We start from the raw sequence: 20,795 nt of genomic DNA, 5'->3' as shown, positions 1-20,795 counted from the left end.
AGTTTTATTCTCGTAAATAAAATAGTAAATTGAAAATAGTCACAAACTTTACACTCATCAATGTACAACTTTTTTCTCGTCAAGTTACTACTTCATTTATCCTTTAATTTGTCCATTTAGTCTTAGTTTACTTTATATAGAATAAATGTTGTATAGAAAGACGTTGTACAGAATAGTCGTACATTTAGAAGAATAAAATTGTCTGATTTTGTTTTTATAACTTGTTACAACTTCATTCCCGTAAATTCATGACTTTTATTATTGTCATTTTTTTTTACTTTATTCTGGTAAATTTAGTTTTTTTTTATAATTATGACCTTTTTCTGTAAATATACGCCTTTGTTCTCTTAATCTTTCTCTTTTTTTTGCAACTTTATACAATTTTTTTCTTGAAAATGTATTCTTTAGTATTCTTTACTTTTCTCCTAAATTTACTGCATTTATTCTATATATATATATAATATATATATATATATATATATATATATATATATATAATATATATATAATAGTTGTAAATTTACAAGGTTTTTTGGCAATTTACTACTTTTTTCTTGTCAAGTTACGACTTATTTTGCCTATTTAGTCTGGGTTTACTTTATGTAGAATAAATGTCAATTTAGAAGAAAAAAAATTTACATTTCCGAGAGTAGTTGTCAATTTAGAAGAATAAAATTGTCTGATTTTTAACAACTTTAGTCTCGTAAATGTATTCTTGTAAATGTATGTCTTTATTCTTGTACATTCATTACCTTTATTTTCTTAAATATATTACTGTATTCTCATCAATTTACAACTTTTTTCTTGCAATTTTTTATTGTTATTATATTTAATTATTTTAATTATTTTATTATTTTATTATCAAAAATTGTATTTTTTTGTATTTGTATTTAATATTTTTTATTTATTAATAAAAATTTATGAAACATAAATAAATAAATATATATATTTTTTATTTATTTATTGTCTTTATTGTGAAAATCTCCTAACACCCCTCTCTCCTAATAAAATCCTAAAACTCGGTCATTATAATAAGCTTTGCCCTTTACCAAGACTAAAAGTGTTAATGAATACCAAATACCAACAGACGTGTGTATGAATACAGTATGTCCCTCCAAGCCACTAGGGGGCAGCGTCCTGATACGTTTTTTGATACGATTTTTTGACTGTGCTGTGTTGCAGTTAGTCATGCAGTACCTGTACTGCGGCGGCACCGAGTCCTTGCACATACGCAACACTGAAGTCATGGAGGTACGAGACATTAGCGCCACGCCGCGTTGGCACCGGCACAATTTCTCATCGGTGCATCTGTCTTGCAGCTCCTCTCCGCCTCCAAGTTCTTTCAACTGGAGGCCCTTCAGCGACACTGTGAGATCATCTGCTCCAAGAACATCACCACGGAAACCTGCGTGGACCTCTACAAGCACGCCAAGGTGAGGAGACGCCACGTCACCTCGGCTAAACAAGCGCTAAAGCCTTCCTCTTGTCCCACCGCCGCAGTTCCTCGGCGCCACGGAGCTGACGTCCTTCATCGAGGGCTACCTCTTGAAGAACATGGTGCTGCTGATGGAGCTGGACGGCTTCAAGCAACTGCTCTACGAGCCGGCCGCCGAGAGCCCCGCCCCCTCCGGGTCGGACATCCTGCGCGACCTGGAGAAGACTCTGGCGACGCGCATCCACTCCATCCACCTGTCCTCCTCCAAGGGGTCGGTGGTGTGATGGGAATTGTGGAAAAAGGACGCCTCCCGGACGGACCTTGTGATCACGGGTGATCAGTAGCAACGCCAGCAGAGGAACCTTTGTGCATCTGGCACATGTGTCACCGTGTCTCCTGTCCATCGTCCTGCATGTCCCGCCTCCTCGATGGCTTTTCATGCAGAGCTTCTCTTCAAGGACGAGGAGGGAGGAAGGAAGGACGAAAGTAATGCAAAGTGTAAATTGAAGGACGTGCCCTTGCGTCTGATGTGCGTCCTCCTGTTTCCGACCTTGTCTCACTGAGCGTGTGTGTCCATGCCGCACGTCCGTAGCCGTCCGCCATCTTGCTTTTAGGTGTGCTCGCTGTGCAGACAGGCCAGGGAGGATTTTCCCCGCTTCTTCTTTTTCCATCAATATGCAGCGACTACTCGATGTTCATGCAGGATGTGGAATTAGAAAAGATCACCATCTGATCTGTGATGATGCAACCGGCCATTCCACCAAATCGCTGCTATTTGCTTCCCTGGGAATGAAAACGAAATATAGGGCACAAAAAAGGAACTGCCTTTAACCGACATGAACACAGGAAATATAGCACTCGTTGTCTGCCCCGTTCCTATTCCTATTCCCGTTACAATTGAAATAGCTATCTTGTTATATACTTTTATTTATTGTTATATTATTTTATTTGATTCATTGTTTTTAAATACAAATATATATTATAATATGTATTAAATAATCACATCACATTTATTTTTAAAAATGAGTTAAAATTCAATTGAATTCACTTTGATCTCTCAATTCTCAATTCACTTATAATTCACTTATTAAAACATAGAAAAACATTTCAATTTGACATTATTTTCTATTCATATTTTTAACATGAATGTAAAAAATATTTCAATATTTTTAAAATTATTTTAAAACACGAGTATAACATTTGAAAGGAAATCGATATTATCATATGATAGTCTAAATATTTAAAAATGCTCTAAATAATGTATTCAAAATTCACACTACATTTTACATAAAATATTTTTTCAATTTAAATTGTCATTTTATATTCATAAAATTGTATATTTATATTTTTCAAATAGCAGAAGTAGAAATATATTTTTATTAAAATACAACCAAATAACATTTAAAGTATTGGAATATTTTTACATTTATTGAAAACAAATTTTGTTAAAATACAATAATATTTCCGTCATGTCCCCAGATTTTCACTCATTTGTGTAATCCGAGCACATTAGACAATATTTTCAAAAAAATCTTTCGAATGTATATTATTTTATATATTTTATTTTTAATTTTAGATTTATATTGTTTAAATAATAAATAATATAGAAAGTAAAAATAATACAAGTATATAATTAGGTACCAATAATTACTGGCCTGATATCAGTATCAAAATGTGGTCGATATTGGTATTGGATTTTGAAAATGGATATTCAAAGAATTGTGTATACAACACACATTCCAGCACAAGAGATATGTCATGTGACACTAATCGGTATAGGCTGATATCAGTATCGGAAATTGAGAGTTGGACACTATCGGCATATCGGTTTTCAGCAAAAAAAGCCAATATGGGACATCCAAAATATAATAGTATAATAATAAATATAATATTTGAAATTAAAAATATAATAATGTCAAATGTATTCAGTCCTGTTACCTTAACACATGACCCCTTGTTAGAGTTTTGGTACATGGTCCACAGGAAGTTGCATCATTGAGGTGCTCTGCAGGCCACGGGAAAACCAAAAGTACATTTAGTGTGTATTTGTGTGTATATATGATGATATTTCAACTCCAACTGTCAGCACAGTCCTGTTACCGAAATTGGGCTTCGTGGTCAACACGCAATTATCATAAATACCATTGGGCTCTATTTCATCTATTTGCTAATTCAATGCTAATAGGTCATTCCTCTTACTTTCAGCTTAGGAAACTGTGACAAAACTGAAATTAGGTTTCTGTTTCTTGACTTTATCTGCCTTTTATTTAACCTATAAATGTGTCAGATCATTTTGCCTGACCCTGTACGAGAAAATTGTGTAGTTTATTTTGACAGTCACGAGAAGCAAATGGCAAACATTCATTCGGAATGGCCCGGACTGCTTTTTTTGTTTTGTTTTTTTTTAGCAAAATGTGTCCAGTTCAGCAGAAAAACCCAAAAGTATTTAAAAATGTTCAAAAAGCTTGTAGCACATGAGGCTAAATGATTCTTTTAGCATGTCATTTCTGTAAATAGAAGACAAAAAGCTATCATGTCTTTTATTTTCTTACATACAGCTCTATAGATTCCATTTGCCTTGACAGAGATCTGGTTTTATAACAGATAATATAAGAAGCAATATTTCAATGAGAGTCTTTAGTGTACATTTAGTGTACATGTGAAAAGAGCCAACCTCAACCAAAAAGAGGAAATCTTTTTATTTTTGGTGGCTTTTCCAATGTGTATTTTCCTTTCAATGTATTTCTATTGGAAACGAGTAGAAGCCAGGCCACCTGTATGCTCGCTCACGTCCACATGGGAATGAATACTGAGATTTTTTTTTTTTGCTTAACGATGTCAGGCACCTTTGTGCCAACGTTACTGTAGCCTCGCTCGCAATCCAGCTTTATTTGACGTTCCGTCGGTTTGGAACGGGACAGGCTTGATGGAGGAAAGAGGCAGGCTCTGGTTGTGGCATTACCGGCGAGTCGTCGTAGCGTGAGGCGACTCACTTGAGATGCTTTCTTTTTCGTTCTTACTCCCAAGCTCATTGTCAATGTCCAAAGCGTGCAAAGACGCCACCTACAATCTGTACCATTAGCGGCTCTATTTGTGGTATCGTTTGCTCGCTTGCGCCCCCACTGGTGCTCCGATGCTGTGACGGAAGTGGCGCTGGAATAGCTGCAGGATTGCATGGCTCTTCTTGTGCCGGTGTTGATTTGCCTGCGTCAATGTTCCTGCTGCTAACAACTAGATTGTTGCATGGGATACTCCGTAGACTTCACCATCCTGGGGAGGGAGCATTTTCTGCCTTTGAGAACATGTATATTGTACAAATTATACATATATATATAGAAAAGTATAAATTCTACATGGTGTGAGAAGCAGGGATGTAGTTGAGTTTAACAGCAAAACGGAATGTTACACTTTCCATGTTTTTGTGGACAGACAATTAAATGACCGCATTTTCATCTACATCTATCCTGTTTATTCCTATGTCCGAAAGTAATATACGTATGTGTGTGTTACAAACAGTGTTGGGCAAGTTACTTTAAACAATCTTACTAAACCTTAGCCAATCACCGTTGCTTATGTGCTCTAAATACCCGCCCACCCAAGTTCTCTGACTGGCTGAAGACGCAATCTTACTAAATCTTAGCCAATCTTCATTGCTTATGTGCTCTAAACATTCGCCCACCCAAGTTCTCTGATTGGCCAAAGACGCAATTTTACTAAACCTTAGCCAATCCTCATTGCTTGTGTGCTCTAAACACCCGCCCACCCAAGTTCTCTGATTGGCTGAAGACGTAATTTTACTAAAACCTGAGCCAACGCTCAATGCTTATGTGGTTATCCACCCCCGGCATTGTCACTCTGCAACACTCTCACTGCGCTGCAGATTAGTTATGAAGTCGGTGATATATTTTAGGCGGCTTCAGTAACGTGCAGTAACGGGGTGTCGAAAATGGTAATGGCGTTATGCTGACAGTAAAAGTAATTAGATTACCTGTTACTGAAAAAAGTAACGGCGTTAGTAATGCCGTTATTTTAAACGCCTTTATTCCCATCACTGGTTACAAATGTATTTCATAAAGGAAAACATACCATTAAAGGGTTTGAATGTTGACATGCTAATGTTAGCATGCTAACACCTAGCATCAAGTGCCTCCCTCTGAAAATGTTCAAAATTGTAGTATAATTAACATGTTAGTATGTTAACACACGAACATACTATTTGCATGTTAGCATGCTAGCATCTAGCATGATAGTGTTTAGTGCTTAAATTCATATTCATGAATATCACAGAAAAGGCTAGTATGTTCACGTTAGCATGCTAGAACTGCTCACACTTAACATAATAGTGTTTGCCGACTATGATGTTAGCAATGATAACATGTTTATGTTAGCATGCTAACATGATTATGCTAAGTGTTCATGTGTCTACCCATGAAAACGGCTAAAAATGATACTATGCTAATATTAGCATGCTAACATCTCAATGTTAGCATGGTAACACCTAACATGATAGTGGCAAGTGTTTATATATTGTCCAGCCATCCATTTACTATGCCGCTTACCTAACTCACATTCATACCTATGGACAATTAAGTCGCCAATTAACCTAACATGCATGTTTTTGGAATGTGAGAGGAAATCCTGGATCCAGACCAGAACTTTTAAAGTTATTTTGGACATAAATAAACACAGATAAACGCCGGCAAAAACATAAAAAATGATTAAATAAGAAGTACTCTATGCCATAGGGACACCACAGTGTATGCTCTCGCCTATCTATTCTAGTCCATTTAATAATTGCGCCATTATGCCATATTGCCACCAGGTGGTAGTCATGTTCACCTCACCCTTTATATTTTAAGAGAAGAAGAGACTGGTTTCCTTAGCAAGGGAATCCAAAGTTTACTGATGTATCACCGTGGCCTTTCCTTCCCTTGTTCAAAGGTAATCTAAAATGTTACGGTAGACCGCTTGTCGAGTGTGGATTGTATTATAAAAACAAATGTTACCTGACTGACCTGTGTGACCGATTCTCTCCGAGACGACGCCTGCGTACTCCGGACATAAAAAAAATCGAGCCGCCTTTTTTTGTCCCCGCCACAGCAGGGTCGGGCGGACGTCGACTCACAATCTACCCCGACTTAATCTGCCTGGCCCTTTGAATTGCCTCCGTGGCAAAATGGAGACCTTCCAATGCATGGAAAACGGTAAGATTAACGAAAGAGACAAATTGGCTACTCTTAGCAATTTATTTGGCTTTTCTTTTTGGTTGTGTGCGTCCGATTCTAAACATGGCGTACCCCGTTGTGACATGGCGCTGCTGTCGTGCAGCGTCGCAGACCTGAGCGAGCTGCTGTGTGCAGCAGCAGAAGCAGCAGCTTAGCGGTGGCTGAGCTAGTTATCTAACATTATATTTGTCTTTCAACAAACGCCACATTCGAAGGAACCAACTGCTAGCTTAAGCTAACAGTTACCCACTTATTGCAACAAGCATTCAAAATGTAACTGTCAAGTGTGGCGTTTGATGACTTCAAGTAAGACGGGATTGTTGTACAATACTGACTTCTACAATAGTGAAAATAAACACAACGCAGATATGCCATTAAAAACCAGTGCAGGTACGAACAAACGACGAGGTAGTGTCACAACAAAGAAGTGAAAGGCGTCACAATATTTCCCAACTTTTGATGAATAAAAGTCAAGTCTGTCACGGTGCATTGACATTACGACGCAGGTATCTGTCCCTGAAGGCACCAGCAGTGCACAATCAACTTGCATACAAAATAACTACAAACTGTCTGTCTTCTTGCTTCATAGCTTCGAATGATGACTAAACATTACAATTTAAAACGTTTCCAGATTCTCCACTTCTGCTGCCTTCTCTCCGCCTCTTCATCCCGCCACTGCGCCTGGTGTCGGCCGCCATGTGGCAAGTGCTGCAGCGGGGGGACGTGCAGGACTACGGGATGGTGGAGGAGTTTGTTAGCACAGTGACGGACATTCTGCCAGAACTTCTTAGCCTGGATCAGAAGGCTCAGCTGCTGTTGGGCCTCAAAGCACGGGTGAGAGGAATGATACCCACAACATAAACCCTGTGGAGGACGACAGCTAAGGAGTGTAACATATTTGCTGCAGGTGGTTCTTGAAATGTGTCGAGCTGAAGCGGAACCGGAGATGGAGACCGTTGAGATGCATTTGACCCAAATCAGAAGTCTTATATCTTCTTGGGCAGCACACGTAAGCCTTTTTTTGGATCAGATCCCCTTTTGTTATTATTGTCACCTTAGACAAAGCCTGTTTATTCCAGCCATACTTAGCAGAGGTCCAGTTTCCAGAATCAAACTTTGTGGACCAGATCGAGCTGCTGTTGAAAGACCCTGAAGAGAGGGGCAGATTTTTCCAGGTTTGTGTCGCAAAAAAATTTGGGAATCAGTGCCTTCTGGGCCAGTTTGACATGAAACTGTGTCTGTTCCAGGACGTTTTCCCCACCGCTTTTGGACCTGATTTTAACAGCGCTCTTCAGGTGCTGATGCTGGACTTCCTGTCCAGACTGGAGAAGTTTCTACCAGTACCAGATATTCAGCAGGTAGTAGAATCGCAGCGAAATTCCGTTCTAATGCTACATCTGTTGAATGAGTTTAGCATATGCCAAAGCAGCAGGTGGCGCCATAGCCCCCAACGGCGTGCTGAGACATCATACAAAAAAAATGTTGTGTCCTCTGCAGACGGCCGCCATGCTCAGTGCTGCCCCTTCTGCCCTGGAGGAATGCGTTCACTCCGTTCCTGACCTGCATCACCTGAAAGCGGTCCTCCAGCACCACACCACGCTTGGACATTACGATTTAACCGGTGAGTTTCGTCATTGGAAAATCATGCATGTGCTATTCATTCATTCTTTCTCTACCACTCATCCTCACAAGGGTCGCGGGGGGTGCTGGAGCCCATCCCAGCTGTCCTTGGGCGAGAGGCGGGGCACACCCCGGACTGGTCGCCAGCCAATCACAGGGCACATATAGACAAACAACCATTCACACTCACATTCATACCTATGGACAATTTGGAGTCATCAATTAACCTAGCATGTTTTTGGAATGTGGGAGGAAGCATGTGCTATTCGTTTTTTTTGGAAACTGATGATTCATCTCCTCCCAACAGATGACACTCAGACCATTCCACCCTCCTTTGGGAACTGCATCCTGTCCTCGCTGTCCCTCCCGCAGCTGGAGAAGGTGGTCATCGACGGCGAGCAAATCCAGCTGCAGCCCGAGCAGATGTCAGGCTTTATGACCGTTCAGGTGGAGGGCGAGACAGTCACTCTGCTGGACTACATACACATCGAACAGACGCCTGCTTTGATGGAGCCCGCCCCTCAAGACGAGTCCCTGAACGATGATGCGGAGGAGGAGGGTGACGCTGGCGGTGCAGAAAGCGAGGAAGCGGATGGCGACGACTCGTTGAAGCCGGCCGCTTTTCGGCCGCTAAAACAGAGCAAGCGACTGGAGCTGAAGAGAAGAGCGACGACAGAAAAGGACGGCGACTCGGGGGCAGCCAAAGGGCAGAGAAAGAAGCACCCCGGGAACAAGACGTGTCCCGTGTGCGGCAAGAACTTCCTGAGAGCTGCGGCCATGCGGCGACACCAGGAGACGCACTCCGAGAACCGGGACTTGAGGCACAAGTGCGCCCACTGTGACAAGCGCTTCAGGGACCAGTACGACATGAACCGCCACAACATGCGCGTCCATGAGAGGGAGGACACCAACTCCAACACTGACGACACGGCTGACGCCAGCTCTCTGGAGACACTGGACAACAAAAACTGTTCCCTATGCGGGAAGTTCTTTGCTCGACAGATGGACATGGAGCGGCACATGAAGTCGCACTCGGAGGACCGCCCCTACAAGTGCTTATTCTGCGAGAAAAGGTTCAAAAACCCGTATGTCCTCAAGAGACATCAGAAGGAGATCTGTAAGAGCAAGGACCTGACGAGGTCCATCGCTGAGGTGAACAAGTCTGATGAACAGCAGCCCGACCCGCTGCTGCTGCTGTCCTTGGAGGGCTTTCCTGAAGGTAAAGTGTGTCCCATCTGCAGCAGGACGCTGCCCTGCAGCGCAGACATAGCCAAACACCTTCGCTCTCACACCGAGGAGCGCCCCTTCATCTGCGTCACTTGCGACAAGGGCTTTAAGTACCGCGACACGCTCAAGAAGCACCAGATCATCCACGGACACGAGGGCATCCGTGAGGAGGCCAGCAAGAGCGTGGAGCAGATCCTGGCTGAAGCAGACACGCAGACCTGCAGCCAGATCCAGAAGAACCTGGAAGGAGCCCACAGGGAGGCTCAAGGAGCCCATGCGGCTGAGGAGCCTACACGGAAGCCTCCCTCTCAAAGGACGTGCGGCAAAGGCCTCAAAGTGTGTCCCGTGTGCTCCAGGGCCTTCGACAATGTCAAGACGCTCAACCGCCACATTCAGTGCCACACGGAGGAGCGGCCATACCACTGCGTGCACTGCAAGAAGCGCTTCAAGCACATGCACGGCCTCAAGAGACACCAGATTTACGCCATCTGCCACAAGAAAATGTCCCGCTTTCCCTGGAAGAAGGAGGTCACGGCCGGGCCCAGCCAGAGTGACGGCCAGCAGGCCCCGCCCCTTCAGATCCCCGTGTGGTGCTCCAACTGCGGGAAACACTTTGAGTTCTTGAGTGCTCTGAAGGAGCACCAGGAGAACGTCTGCAAGGTGGACCTGAGGGACGTCTTGACGTGTGTCGACTGCGGGAAGGAGTTCAAGAGCGTGACCATGCTGAAGGTGCACCAGAGGATCCACGACCCGCTCTACTGCAAAGAGTGTGGCAAGATCCTCGCCAGCGAGGCGGCCTTTGAAAGGCACAAGCTGATGCACCGGCCCATGGCGTGCACCATGTGCGACAAGACCTTCACACTGCTCAGACGCCTCAGGGAGCACTACGAGAAGCAGCACGCCTTCACCGGGCCGTATCCCTGCTCGCAGTGCGACAAGAGCTTCGTGCAGCTCTCCTACCTCGCCATACACCAAAGGATCCACAAGGGGGAGTTTCCCTTCACCTGCGACATGTGCCCCGAGAAGTTCCGTTCATCCAACTGCCTGACGGTCCACCAGCGCAAGCACACTGGCGAGAAGCCCTTCCTGTGCTGGCAGTGCGGCAAGTGCTACCGCTCGGCCTCTGAGCTCACCGTGCATATGGGCACGCACTCGGAGGAGCGGCCGTGGGCGTGCGCGCAGTGTGACATGGCGTACCGCACCAAGCTGCAGCTCACCAACCACGTGGAGCAGGTGCACATCGGCGTGCGGTACCCCTGCAACAGCTGCGGCAAGCAGTTCATGAAGGAGACCTCCCTCAAGCGTCACGAGCTCATCCACACCGGCGAGCGGCCGCACCAGTGCACCGTGTGCGGGAAGACCTTCCTGACCGCCAACGAGCTCCGCCTCCACAACCGCTACCACACGGGCGAGCGACCGTACAAGTGCGATGTGTGCGGGAAGGCCTTCATCCAGTCGGGATACCTGAAGTCGCACATGCGCATCCACACGGGAGAGAAGCCCTTCAAATGCGACGTGTGCAACAAAGAGTTCCGACTGTCGTACCACATGAAAAAGCACCGCCGCACGCACGCTGGGAAAGCCAAGAGCTACACGTGCGAGGAGTGCGGCATAGCCTTCCACCATAAAAAGTCCCTGTGGGAACACTCCATCACACATGAGGTCAAGCTGGAGCAATCCTTGGCTGAAGTCAGGATTGAGTTTCAGTAGAACCCATCGTCAGCCCCTGTTGTTTACCTTTGATGCCTTACGGTTGACTTCTATTCTTTCTGCTCCACTACTTGCCGGAATAGCTTTTTGCAAATAAATCACATGTGGATTTGTTTCTTGTTGCAGTTTTGTTGTAATCAACTGGAAAATACAAACTATACCGCAATTTTTACAATAAACTTCAACGCAGCGCTCATTTAAATGTGCTTTTTCTTGGCCTTGAAAAAAATGTTTCGTAGTCAGGCTCTTGTGCGGGTATTTGCGGTTTTTATCCAGTAGGTGGCAGCAGAGTAACTGCAATCGAGAGGTGACGGTTCTTGAGTCACGACTGCACAATCTCGCCCCCTGGCGGAAGCCTGCTGATTGACTTAAGTATATTATTAAGAAAGTGATGCTGAGCTTGTGCTTTGTGGTCTCATGTTTCCCTTCCTGTCTTCCCAGGTCTGGCTGCTTCCCTGAGTGACACTTTAAATCCCAGTAGCAGCATCCCAGGCCCATTTCCGTTCAGAGAAAAGAAAGCTTTTCCAAAGAAGCAGAATGAGTCGGAGTGTCTCGCTGTTGAACCCCAAGCCTGCTCATTTTATACAAGCCTGTAATTGCTTCAGTGTGTCCTGGCGTCCCAGTCGGCTTCCCTGCACGCTGTGAGGTTCCACACTTGTCCTCTCACACGGTGACCAACACAACACTTGCATGTACAACATTGCACACAACATTTTACTGAACCGTCTACAACAAGGTTTTAGTCTCTGAAGTCTTCAAGCCTCCACCAGTCCAGATTTTCATATTAATGAAGGAAATGACTGTATGGAATCTGAGAGGCACTGCACCGTTTGGGTTTTATCTTCTAATAACACTTGACACCACCCTGTCCCTCCTGTAGTTTGGGTTATTGGTCCATCTGCACATTGAAAAAATATGAAAATAGATACTCAAATTTGCATGCGGTTTTAAGATGGAGACACGGATGTTAGTATTGCAACGTCTATGAAATGTATGATAATGTCTATAAAACAATCCAAATGCACGTTTTGGCAAGAAGGCATGGGATAGTGACCCTCTGATGTGCTACTGTGGTTAAAAACAAAACTGCAGCAGTCATGCCTCGGCCCAATGCCATGCATGCAAATCGGCCTAATTTTACATATGGCATGCAGGTATTTTTTTTTCTGCCATCACTATTGTTAAGGTGTGTTTTTTTTTTTTCACCCAAAAACCTAGAAGTGGTAATTATGTCTGTTTGCAGTGCTGTGGTCATTCTGTGAGCAGAAACAATTACAATAACCTCTCGTTTATTGCGCTTAATTGAAGACGCACTCCATATTTACATACACGGAACATCATCATAGCCATCTAGACAACACAGTAAACACCGTAAGAGAAAATAAGGCTGCGAATGTGGTCTGGTCATACGGAGCTGGGGGGGGGGGGTGCAGACAGAAAGTGATGCCGGGAGGTCACAGTTGAGTTTTCACTTGTTACGGGTTATTGTGCCTGTTATTGCAAACATGTAATAATGGCCTGTTTTTCCATTTCCATTTTTAACATTATTGAGATTATTGTGTTGAACACAATGTCTTTGAATGCGTCTTATGAATGGCTTCTTTTTTTTTTTTTTTTACTCCTTTTAGTCATGTTTATGCTTTGAAATGCATTCATTTTCTACCACTTATCCTCACGAGGGTTGCGGGGGTACACCTTGGACTGGTGGCCAGCCAATCACAGGGCAGACAAACAACCATTCCCACCCACACTAATACCTACGGGCAATTTGGAGTGGCCAATTCACCTAGCATGTTTTTGGAATGTGGGAGGAAACCGGAGTACCCGGAGAAAACCCACGCATGCACGGGGAGAACACGCAAACACCACACAGAGATGGCCGAGGGTGGGATTGAATCCGGGTCTCCTAGCTGTGAGGTCTGCGCGCTAACCACTCGACTGCCGTGCAGCCCTTGGAATGCTTCATTTAGGCCCAAAAAATAAAAATTGGCATATTTGTTGACTAATAATACTGTCTATTCAACCACGAAACAAATCTATTTTTGAATGAAGCCATGAAATTGGAGGCATGTGACGAGGGATTAGAGTATCAACAAGTGGCAGGTGTTTTTTTTTTCACTGTGGTGAACAAAAGTCTGCCAGTGCAGGGATTTGACATAACTCCGGTTGCTGAACATCCGGCAACTTGTAGCCGCTTCTGCAAAAAATATTTGGATGCTCCAGCTGAGAGAAAAAAACAACGAGGTGACTCTGAAACATTTCAACAAACTGACCTCTTCTTTTTTTCCACGAGCAACAGCGTCAAATGGTTTTGGGTTTTTCTTTTAAATCTCTGGCCTCTCTATGTATAGCGCCACCCTCTTTAGGTGCCCGATCAATGCAGAGGGATGCCAAAAGCAGCGTTCAGATTTTAGCATTAGCCGACATAGGATTGCTCTCCTAATAAAGCGTCCTCATGCGACCCCGTCGCCTGGGCGCACGGGCATTTGTCCACTTTATTTCTCAATTTGCTGGCTTTCTGGTGGCAGAATAAGATGCATATGCGCAATGCATGCAGCATTAAATGGTGCCCGTTTCACCATTTCCAGCCTGGTCAATGAGTTCACTCACTAGCAGGGGCTGTCTTTTGGTGAGGGGAAGGTGGGGGGCACAGGTTTTCGGAGGTGGTGAGTAAGGACGGGTCAGCCCCCCCTCCAAAAACCACACATGGCCTGCCGGATGTGCAACGGAGCACTGACACGCTAGGAGGAGCGTCCCCGATAACGGCGCCAACAAGGTCATCCCGTTGATCCCAAAGCAGCTTTGTGGCGTCATCATTGCTAGCGGTCCTAGAGGTCACAGATTGAGGTCACCGTTGACCACTTCCTAGACGTCCATCTGATGTCATGCCGGGGTGTTTGATCCCGAGCCTGACCCACTTTTCCAGCCCCCCCCTCCCCACCCCCACGTCACAGCCTAGCGTGTCTTTAGTCCCGCTTCCCTCCGGATCCGGCCGTGCTCCGAATGAGCCGAGCATGCTGGGATACGTGCGTGCATGTCCTGGTTTGCGATTGGCTTAGCACTTGAAGTGGTGCCCGGTGATTGAGTCACATGGTTCCCTTAAAGCCCTGCTGTGGTATTGCTCTGTCGAGCCCCCCTACCCCCACTTTAGGCCACCAGGTGTCCACACTGGACCATAACCGACCTGAGATCAGCTGTCATGTAATCAAGTCCTGCGTGTTTCAGTGACGATTTTTTTTTCTGTGAATCGCATTAGATTCTGGCGCCAAATTACGCACGAGAACCTTCAGTTAAATGTCATGTAACAGCCCCCCCCCCACCACTGCAGCACCAAGCAACTCTTAGAAAGATCATAATTCAAGAAGCTCGTTCTGAGAAGGAGAGAAAAAAAGAGAAAAGAAAGAAATGACGTGATTTGAATGCGTGCCCAAAAGTCCTTAATGAATAAGTTAGGACGAGTAGGAGGCAAATGCTGGCCCAGCTGTTTCCTGTTGAAAATGTCTGTGTGTGTAATGTAGATAAATGTCAGGGATTTTCTCTCTAAATCCGTCTCCTGTTCGCTAAATCTCACTTCTCCAAAACGAGCGTGCGCAATGGAACAAAGTGGGAATATTGCGATGTGACATTGGCCGCATGTCGTCCGCGTTTTCTCTCCCGGTTCCTTTTTTTTCTTCTTTTCTTTTCTTTTTTTAATGACTTGAAACAAGTTGACTTTTCGCCGGGTTTTTGGTTCTTGTGGAGACCCGCGGGGATGTCCTACGCTCTTTCCTTCCATTGGCATTTATGGGACGTCCTCAAGGTAACTTACCTGCTGCGCTTTGACACTTTTATTATGATTGTTGCTCTTATTTACTGTCGCCATCGCGCTGCTGCTCTGCTTGTGCAACTTGACATGCATTTTTAAAGACCCCCGTTTCTGGTTTCCATGCATGCATTTGCACAATTGGCGCTTTGGTGGACTTTTGTCCCATTTACCGGCTTCCCGCGCAAGGATGGAAGGAGTTCTTTGCTACTTTTACTTTGCAGAAAAAGAGCCGAGGGACCCTTCACCTTGAGGCGTTCACGGCTGCTTCTGCTTCTACAGTCTAGTGTTGTAAATTTGGCACTTTTCCTTCTCTGCTCGACTTGTTGAGATACGCATCTGGAGTGTTAACGCATGCGTAATTACCCACTGCGTCCTCGCTTTTAAGTGTCAATTCTTTCAAGTGGATTTTAAAGAAACGTGCCACTGGCTCATATTAAAGCGGAGGGTGATGTGGGAGTGTTTGGATGTCTCCTTTACGCACGGACTTTGCGCCCTGTCCATGTTTGCGTACTGGTCTGCTGAAATCGACTGGAGGAGAAGTGTTGGCTCTGTTGCTGATGCTCTTCCTCTCCCTCTCCTCCCTCGCAGAGTGCGATGTGCTGGATCTCCTGTAGCCACACCCTCTCACTACTGCTGTGCGTCCTCAGCCTGACTCCAGCGGCTGCAGGGGCGAGGCCAGAGACGCTGTGCGGGGCGGAGCTTGTCGACACGCTGCAGTTCGTGTGTGGAGAGAGGGGCTTTTATTTCAGTAAGTGCACCCTCTTTTATTTATTCATGGAGCTCATCTGCGCCTGTCCTGGGACACTCATAAATAAAAAAAAATGCATCCGAGTGTACATTCATCTCTACTATCCGGCACCTTTAAGGGGGAAGACTTCGAACCTTGTCGCTGTGATGCGTCAGTAACCACTGCACCACAGTGCTGCAGGCCACAAGTAAAACCTAAAGGAGGCAATGGGAGATGATTAGTGGTGTCAAATCTCACATTTGGCCATCAGGGAAAGTCTTTAAGTGGAGTCGGGGGTTGAAGTGTTGCAGTCACGCTTTTTTTCCACCAGAGAAGGGAAAAGTAGCTAAAAGACAAACCTCCCACTGAGAATGACGTCTCACACTGTTCCACTGACAGCAAAGCACACGTAGGTGACCGACACATTTATTCTATTTCCTCACGGGGCAATACCATAGAAAGCAAGCTCGAGAGTAGTCGGCGTAACACGTGTAGCAGTGTACATTTACTCTGCAGCTAAGTCACTGTTGTCTAAACATCTGGCAACATATCAAATATAAGATAGTAGAGTCTTGCCCACAGAGTGCATGAGTGCAGCCTGCATTGTGGAAAGCTGCAGTTCATTGCGGGGAAACATGCATTCCAACAAGTGAGTAACAATACAGTAGAGTCTTGCCGACAGTCAGGTTGCGGTCAGGGCTGCATGAGTGCTGCCTGCACTGGGGGAAGCTGCAGTTCATTGCAGAGAAACATGGCGTCCAACATGAGAGTAGCAACATAGTATCAGTGTGTTGCCAACAGTCAAGTGTGGCGGTGGTAGCACAACGGGGGTCCAGGCTGCATGAGTGCTGCAGGCACTGGGGGAAGCATTAGTTAATTGTGGGAAAACATGAATTCCGACACAAGTGTGTAGCAAGAGAGTAGTGACACGACAGCAGTCAGTTGTGGTCAGGGCTGCATGAGTGCTGCCTGCACTGGGGGAAGCTGCAGTTCATTGCAGAGAAACATGGCATCCAACATGAGAGTAGCAACATAGTATCAGTGTGTTGCCAACAGTCAAGTGTGGCGGTGGTAGCACAACGGGGGTCCAGGCTGCATGAGTGCTGCCTGCACTGGGGGAAGCTGCAGCTCATTGCAGAGAAACATGGCATCCAACATGAGAGTAGCAACATATCAGTGTGTTGCCAACAGTCAAGTGTGGCGGTGGTAGCACAACGGGGGTCCAGGCTGCATGAGTGCTGCAGGCACTGGGGGAAGCATTAGTTAATTGTGGGAAAACATGAATTCCGACACAAGTGTGTAGCAAGAGAGTAGTGACACGACAGCAGTCAGTTGTGGTCAGGGCTGCATGAGTGCTGCCTACATGGGGAAGCTGCGGTTCATTAAAAATAATAATAATATAGAAGAACATTAAATAAAAGTACAATAAATGGGGGGGAAATCTAATAATGAATAGCAATAACTTAGAACGAGGAGAAACATGGAATCTTTTTAACTGAATTTTTTTCAGTCAGTAATTTGTGTCTATAAATTAAGCAGTAAACTTTGGAGATATGTTACTGAAGAGTTATTTTATATTTGGGTCTATGAGTCTGTGTGTTGACATAAAAATGCTGTTTTCTATTTCCTGTAATGTGACGTCGTCATCAAAAGTTTTTTTTCTAGTGTTCTGCTTATCGATCCGGCCTGAACAAACCCATTAGCGAGGCTTTGGTCTGGACCCACAGACGTGAGAGATTTATCCACAAACCTTTTGGCAGCTAACATCTCCAGAAAGTAGACTTCGGGGATCTCCGCAGGAAACCTGCTGCACCTTGAGTGCTTTTGTAGCTGTAAATGATTGGTTGGCCTGAATTATTAAGGCAGAGCCACATAATAATAGACCTCGTTCTGATCATTTCTGCATCTCGACAACGTCCTCCATTAATGAAGTCTTCAGTTTACTATCCATCATTCCTCCCCCGATGATCCAGTCCTTGAAAGTCCGGTCTGCATCTTCCCTCACCACCTCCTTTCATGGAAACCGCACTTGGCGCTCTTGAGGGGCAGCCATCTTCCCTCGATTGAGTTGTCATTGTCAGTGTCGGCTCACCTCATCAAGATCACCACATGCCTCGCTGCTAATGCGTGCCAGCGGCCTCCCTTCTTTCCTGAATGCTTGCACGTCACTGTTTGTCAGATCAGAGTCCAATAAACAGTGTGCATGCACGGAGCGAGGATTTGTCTCGCTCTTCAGAGACTTAGCTGACACGACACTCTTGCGTACCCAGTCTTGGACTACTTAAGAATCCTGCCGGACTACCCTTCCAGTGTCCACCGGGCAGCTTCATTTCCTTGACCCTCAGACGGTCCAGGTCTGGTCAGGAACCCGTTATTCCTGTCCTCACTGCCACTCAAAGACGTTGAGGAGATTTCTCTAGAAGGTGCACCTGCTTTTATGTAGATGAAAGTCGCAAACATAACTGGAGTGTGGTCTAAACCCGCCGGCAGGGTCAAGGTGCAGCTTGCTCCCCTCCCGCCAACACAGCTGCAGCCACGGCTGGAGAACCACCAAGCTTCACGGCGGTGGAGACCAGCCAGTCCAATATGCTTCTGGCAGACTAGCGCTGAAGTGGTAGTGTTGGTGCCAGCTTTCTGCTTCCTTTTTTGGGACGCCTGCTTTTCATGAAACGGACTATGTTCTTGTCCACCAGGCTAGCATGCTGTGTGGATTGTCAATACAATCGTTCACACAGGAGAAAACCTAGCCGCCACTTAGCCGAACATTTTTTGGGGATGTGGGAGGAAGCCAGAGTATGTGGAGAACATGCAAACACCACGCACAGATGTTCCAACCAGACTGTGAGGCTGATGCGCTAACCACGAGGCTACCGTGCAGCCCGGCGTCAGCACATGTCACTTAAACATGGCAGCGCAGGCGAGCGGTAGCGGCAGTTTTACTACTACCGCTTCTCCCCGAGTGTCATATTCATGTGGAAGCCTTGAACGGCAGCCAGCTTGTTGAGCGATCTCGCAGGATACCCTCCTTAAACAAGACCAGACCTTCCTGCGGTCGCTGCCTCGCAGTCAGATTGCTCCACAGCGCCCATGCATCAACGCCACATGGCTGAGAAATGGCCGCTCCATCGGTAGCTTTTCCTCATCTCACCGGTCCTCACCCGCCCCCGGCTTCGCCGCCACACGTAGCGGTGACCGCGTCAACAGTCTGGAGAATCCATTTGGGCCGTCTCCAGTTCAGGACACCCCTCCCTGTCCCCACTGCGGTGTTCCCATCCAGCCTGCGATCCAGTCTGTGTTGGCGAGTGTGGATTCACCTTACACATGTCACTTACACTTCAAGACTACACATTTTCTACCCTGACAGAATCACTAAATACTTAGCTGGGTGGAAACAAACTGCGGTAGCGCAGGAATCCACATCAGTAGTCACTTTTTCCAATTATTACTCTGACCTAGAAATCCCAAGTCGCTCTTTGCAGCACTTCAGCAGGCCACGGGAGCAAGATGCTGCTTCCTTGAATCCCAGCCGTTCCTGGCGGAGGCATGGTGCCGTACATTTCTTCTGGAGCGATCATGAGAACCTTTTATCTCTTGATTTGCTCCTAATGAAGCGTCACAGCACTTACAAATAATGACGAACAGATGGAGAAAATCCCTCCATGTTAGCCAGTGAGCTAATTGCCAGGGGAGGCAGGTTTCGCACGAAAAGCCGGCGGCCAAATGAGAAATTTGGATTTTTGCTGTTTTTTTTCTTTGCGGCACCAGCATCTCGCTCGGTGGCCGTCTTCTTTTGCTCAACCTGTGGAGACTGTGGATCTTCTGACGCTCTGGCAAGAGGGAGAATGTGGTACCAACACGTCACATACAAGCACGCAAATGGTGTGGCCTTGGCCCTCAGCAGCAGGGGATTATGGGGATTACAGGATGATCGACCCCCCCCCCCCCCCCATCCCTCCCTTTCTCCTCTGCCTCGTTTGAATGCACTGCAACTGAATGGAAAGCCATCCTGAGTGTCCTCAGCATCTCCAACCCTTCTCATGAAAAAACACCAGCAGGGGGTCCTTCGGGTTTAGCAACATGACTGCAGCCCTCCAACAAGGTCTGATTAGTCTGATCCATATGGAGCTTCTAAGGAGAACGAGGTTTTAGAGCTCTGTTGTCCAGCAGACTCTTCAATTTGATGACAAGCTGTGCAAGAAACGTGGCGGCCATTCTTCTAGTTACATCGGGTGTACAGACTGACGCGGAAGAATGACTTACAGGGAAAGAAGACAGAAACGAGTGTGAGATACGGATAAAGGGGACAGCGAGACGAGTGACAGTTGTGGGGACAGAAGCTGAAACGAATGAGATACGGATAAAGGGGACAGCGAGTGCTGATTTGCAACTGTAGCTCTGTCGATGCTGAATGACCGATGTATCGATCAAAGCGGGGCCCCCAAGGGAAATCACGTTCTTTCACACGGTTTCCAAAAAACAACATTTACAGTTAAAGACATCTGGAGGAAAACGTCACAGTCCAGCAGTCACGTAAAAGTCTTTACGACAACAAGGACGGCGTCCAACGCGAGCAGCTTCGAGAGCCCGTGACCAGGCTGTTAAAGTTGTCACTTTGGAATGGGGTGGTGGTGTTGGGGGGGCCCGGCCCGGCCCAGCCCAGCCCGTTCCCTGGGAGCAATGAGGAGCACTGCCGAGCATGAAGACATGTGCTGCTACTGTATGGTTAGCCTGCCGAGGCCCCCGCTGACAGACGGACTCTTAAAAGTAAATCACTCGTAGGAAAAAGTGTCTTGTTTCCTCAGCGTGACGGGCGAGGTGGACGGGGAAGGGGAAAATGTGTCAGTCCAGATCAGAGCGGCTGCACCCGGATGTCGACAGCCTGTGGAAAAACCAACAGCACCATCATCTGCAGTGCGGGCGGCCTTCTGCCTCGACCGCTCCAATCGCCTGCGGCGAGGCTGGCATAGAAAGGTTGTTTAGCCGTCTTTGTTCCCACCCTAGAAGATTTGAAAAGGTTTTTGAAAACTTTTGTTTACGAGGGATTAT

General features: G+C 46.1%; 3 protein-coding genes across 7 annotated transcripts in view; all 3 read left to right on the top strand.

The window, feature by feature from the left end:
* Positions 1 to 4,883, top strand: part of LOC131124858 (ankyrin repeat and BTB/POZ domain-containing protein 3-A-like) — a 101,667-nt gene extending 96,784 nt beyond the window's left edge. For all 3 annotated transcript variants that reach the window (XM_058065761.1, XM_058065760.1, XM_058065762.1), the window contains 3 exons: positions 1,183 to 1,251; positions 1,320 to 1,433; positions 1,501 to 4,883. In XM_058065761.1, the coding sequence (XP_057921744.1) occupies positions 1,183 to 1,251; positions 1,320 to 1,433; positions 1,501 to 1,719 (402 nt within the window). In that variant the 3' untranslated portion in view covers positions 1,720 to 4,883. The remainder of the gene's footprint in view (positions 1 to 1,182; positions 1,252 to 1,319; positions 1,434 to 1,500) is intronic.
* A 1,380-nt stretch (positions 4,884 to 6,263) lies between these two features.
* On the top strand, positions 6,264 to 11,421 carry LOC131124854 (zinc finger protein 11-like). 3 transcript variants are annotated; one of them, XM_058065749.1, is made up of 8 exons: positions 6,264 to 6,376; positions 6,536 to 6,639; positions 7,292 to 7,494; positions 7,568 to 7,669; positions 7,740 to 7,835; positions 7,908 to 8,018; positions 8,158 to 8,281; positions 8,588 to 11,421. In XM_058065749.1, exons 2-8 carry the CDS (start codon positions 6,612 to 6,614, stop codon positions 11,215 to 11,217), a joined length of 3,294 nt encoding a protein of 1,097 aa, XP_057921732.1. In that variant the 5' UTR covers positions 6,264 to 6,376; positions 6,536 to 6,611; the 3' UTR covers positions 11,218 to 11,421. The 3 variants fall into 3 exon arrangements, with proteins under 3 accessions (XP_057921732.1, XP_057921731.1, XP_057921733.1); XM_058065748.1 differs by having other exon boundaries at positions 6,269 to 6,376; positions 6,474 to 6,639; XM_058065750.1 differs by having other exon boundaries at positions 6,315 to 6,376; positions 6,539 to 6,639.
* Positions 11,422 to 14,659: 3,238 nt separating this feature from the next.
* Positions 14,660 to 20,795, top strand: part of igf1 (insulin-like growth factor 1) — a 13,421-nt gene continuing 7,285 nt past the window's right edge. Inside the window, exons 1-2 of the mRNA XM_058065866.1 lie at positions 14,660 to 15,016; positions 15,611 to 15,770. Of these exons, the coding sequence (XP_057921849.1) occupies positions 14,969 to 15,016; positions 15,611 to 15,770 (208 nt within the window). The 5' untranslated portion in view covers positions 14,660 to 14,968. The remainder of the gene's footprint in view (positions 15,017 to 15,610; positions 15,771 to 20,795) is intronic.

This window comes from Doryrhamphus excisus, chromosome 3 (genome assembly GCF_030265055.1).
Source record: "Doryrhamphus excisus isolate RoL2022-K1 chromosome 3, RoL_Dexc_1.0, whole genome shotgun sequence".
In the NCBI taxonomy this organism is placed as follows: domain Eukaryota; kingdom Metazoa; phylum Chordata; class Actinopteri; order Syngnathiformes; family Syngnathidae; genus Doryrhamphus; species Doryrhamphus excisus.
This window is presented reverse-complemented; position numbering and strand designations above follow the sequence as displayed.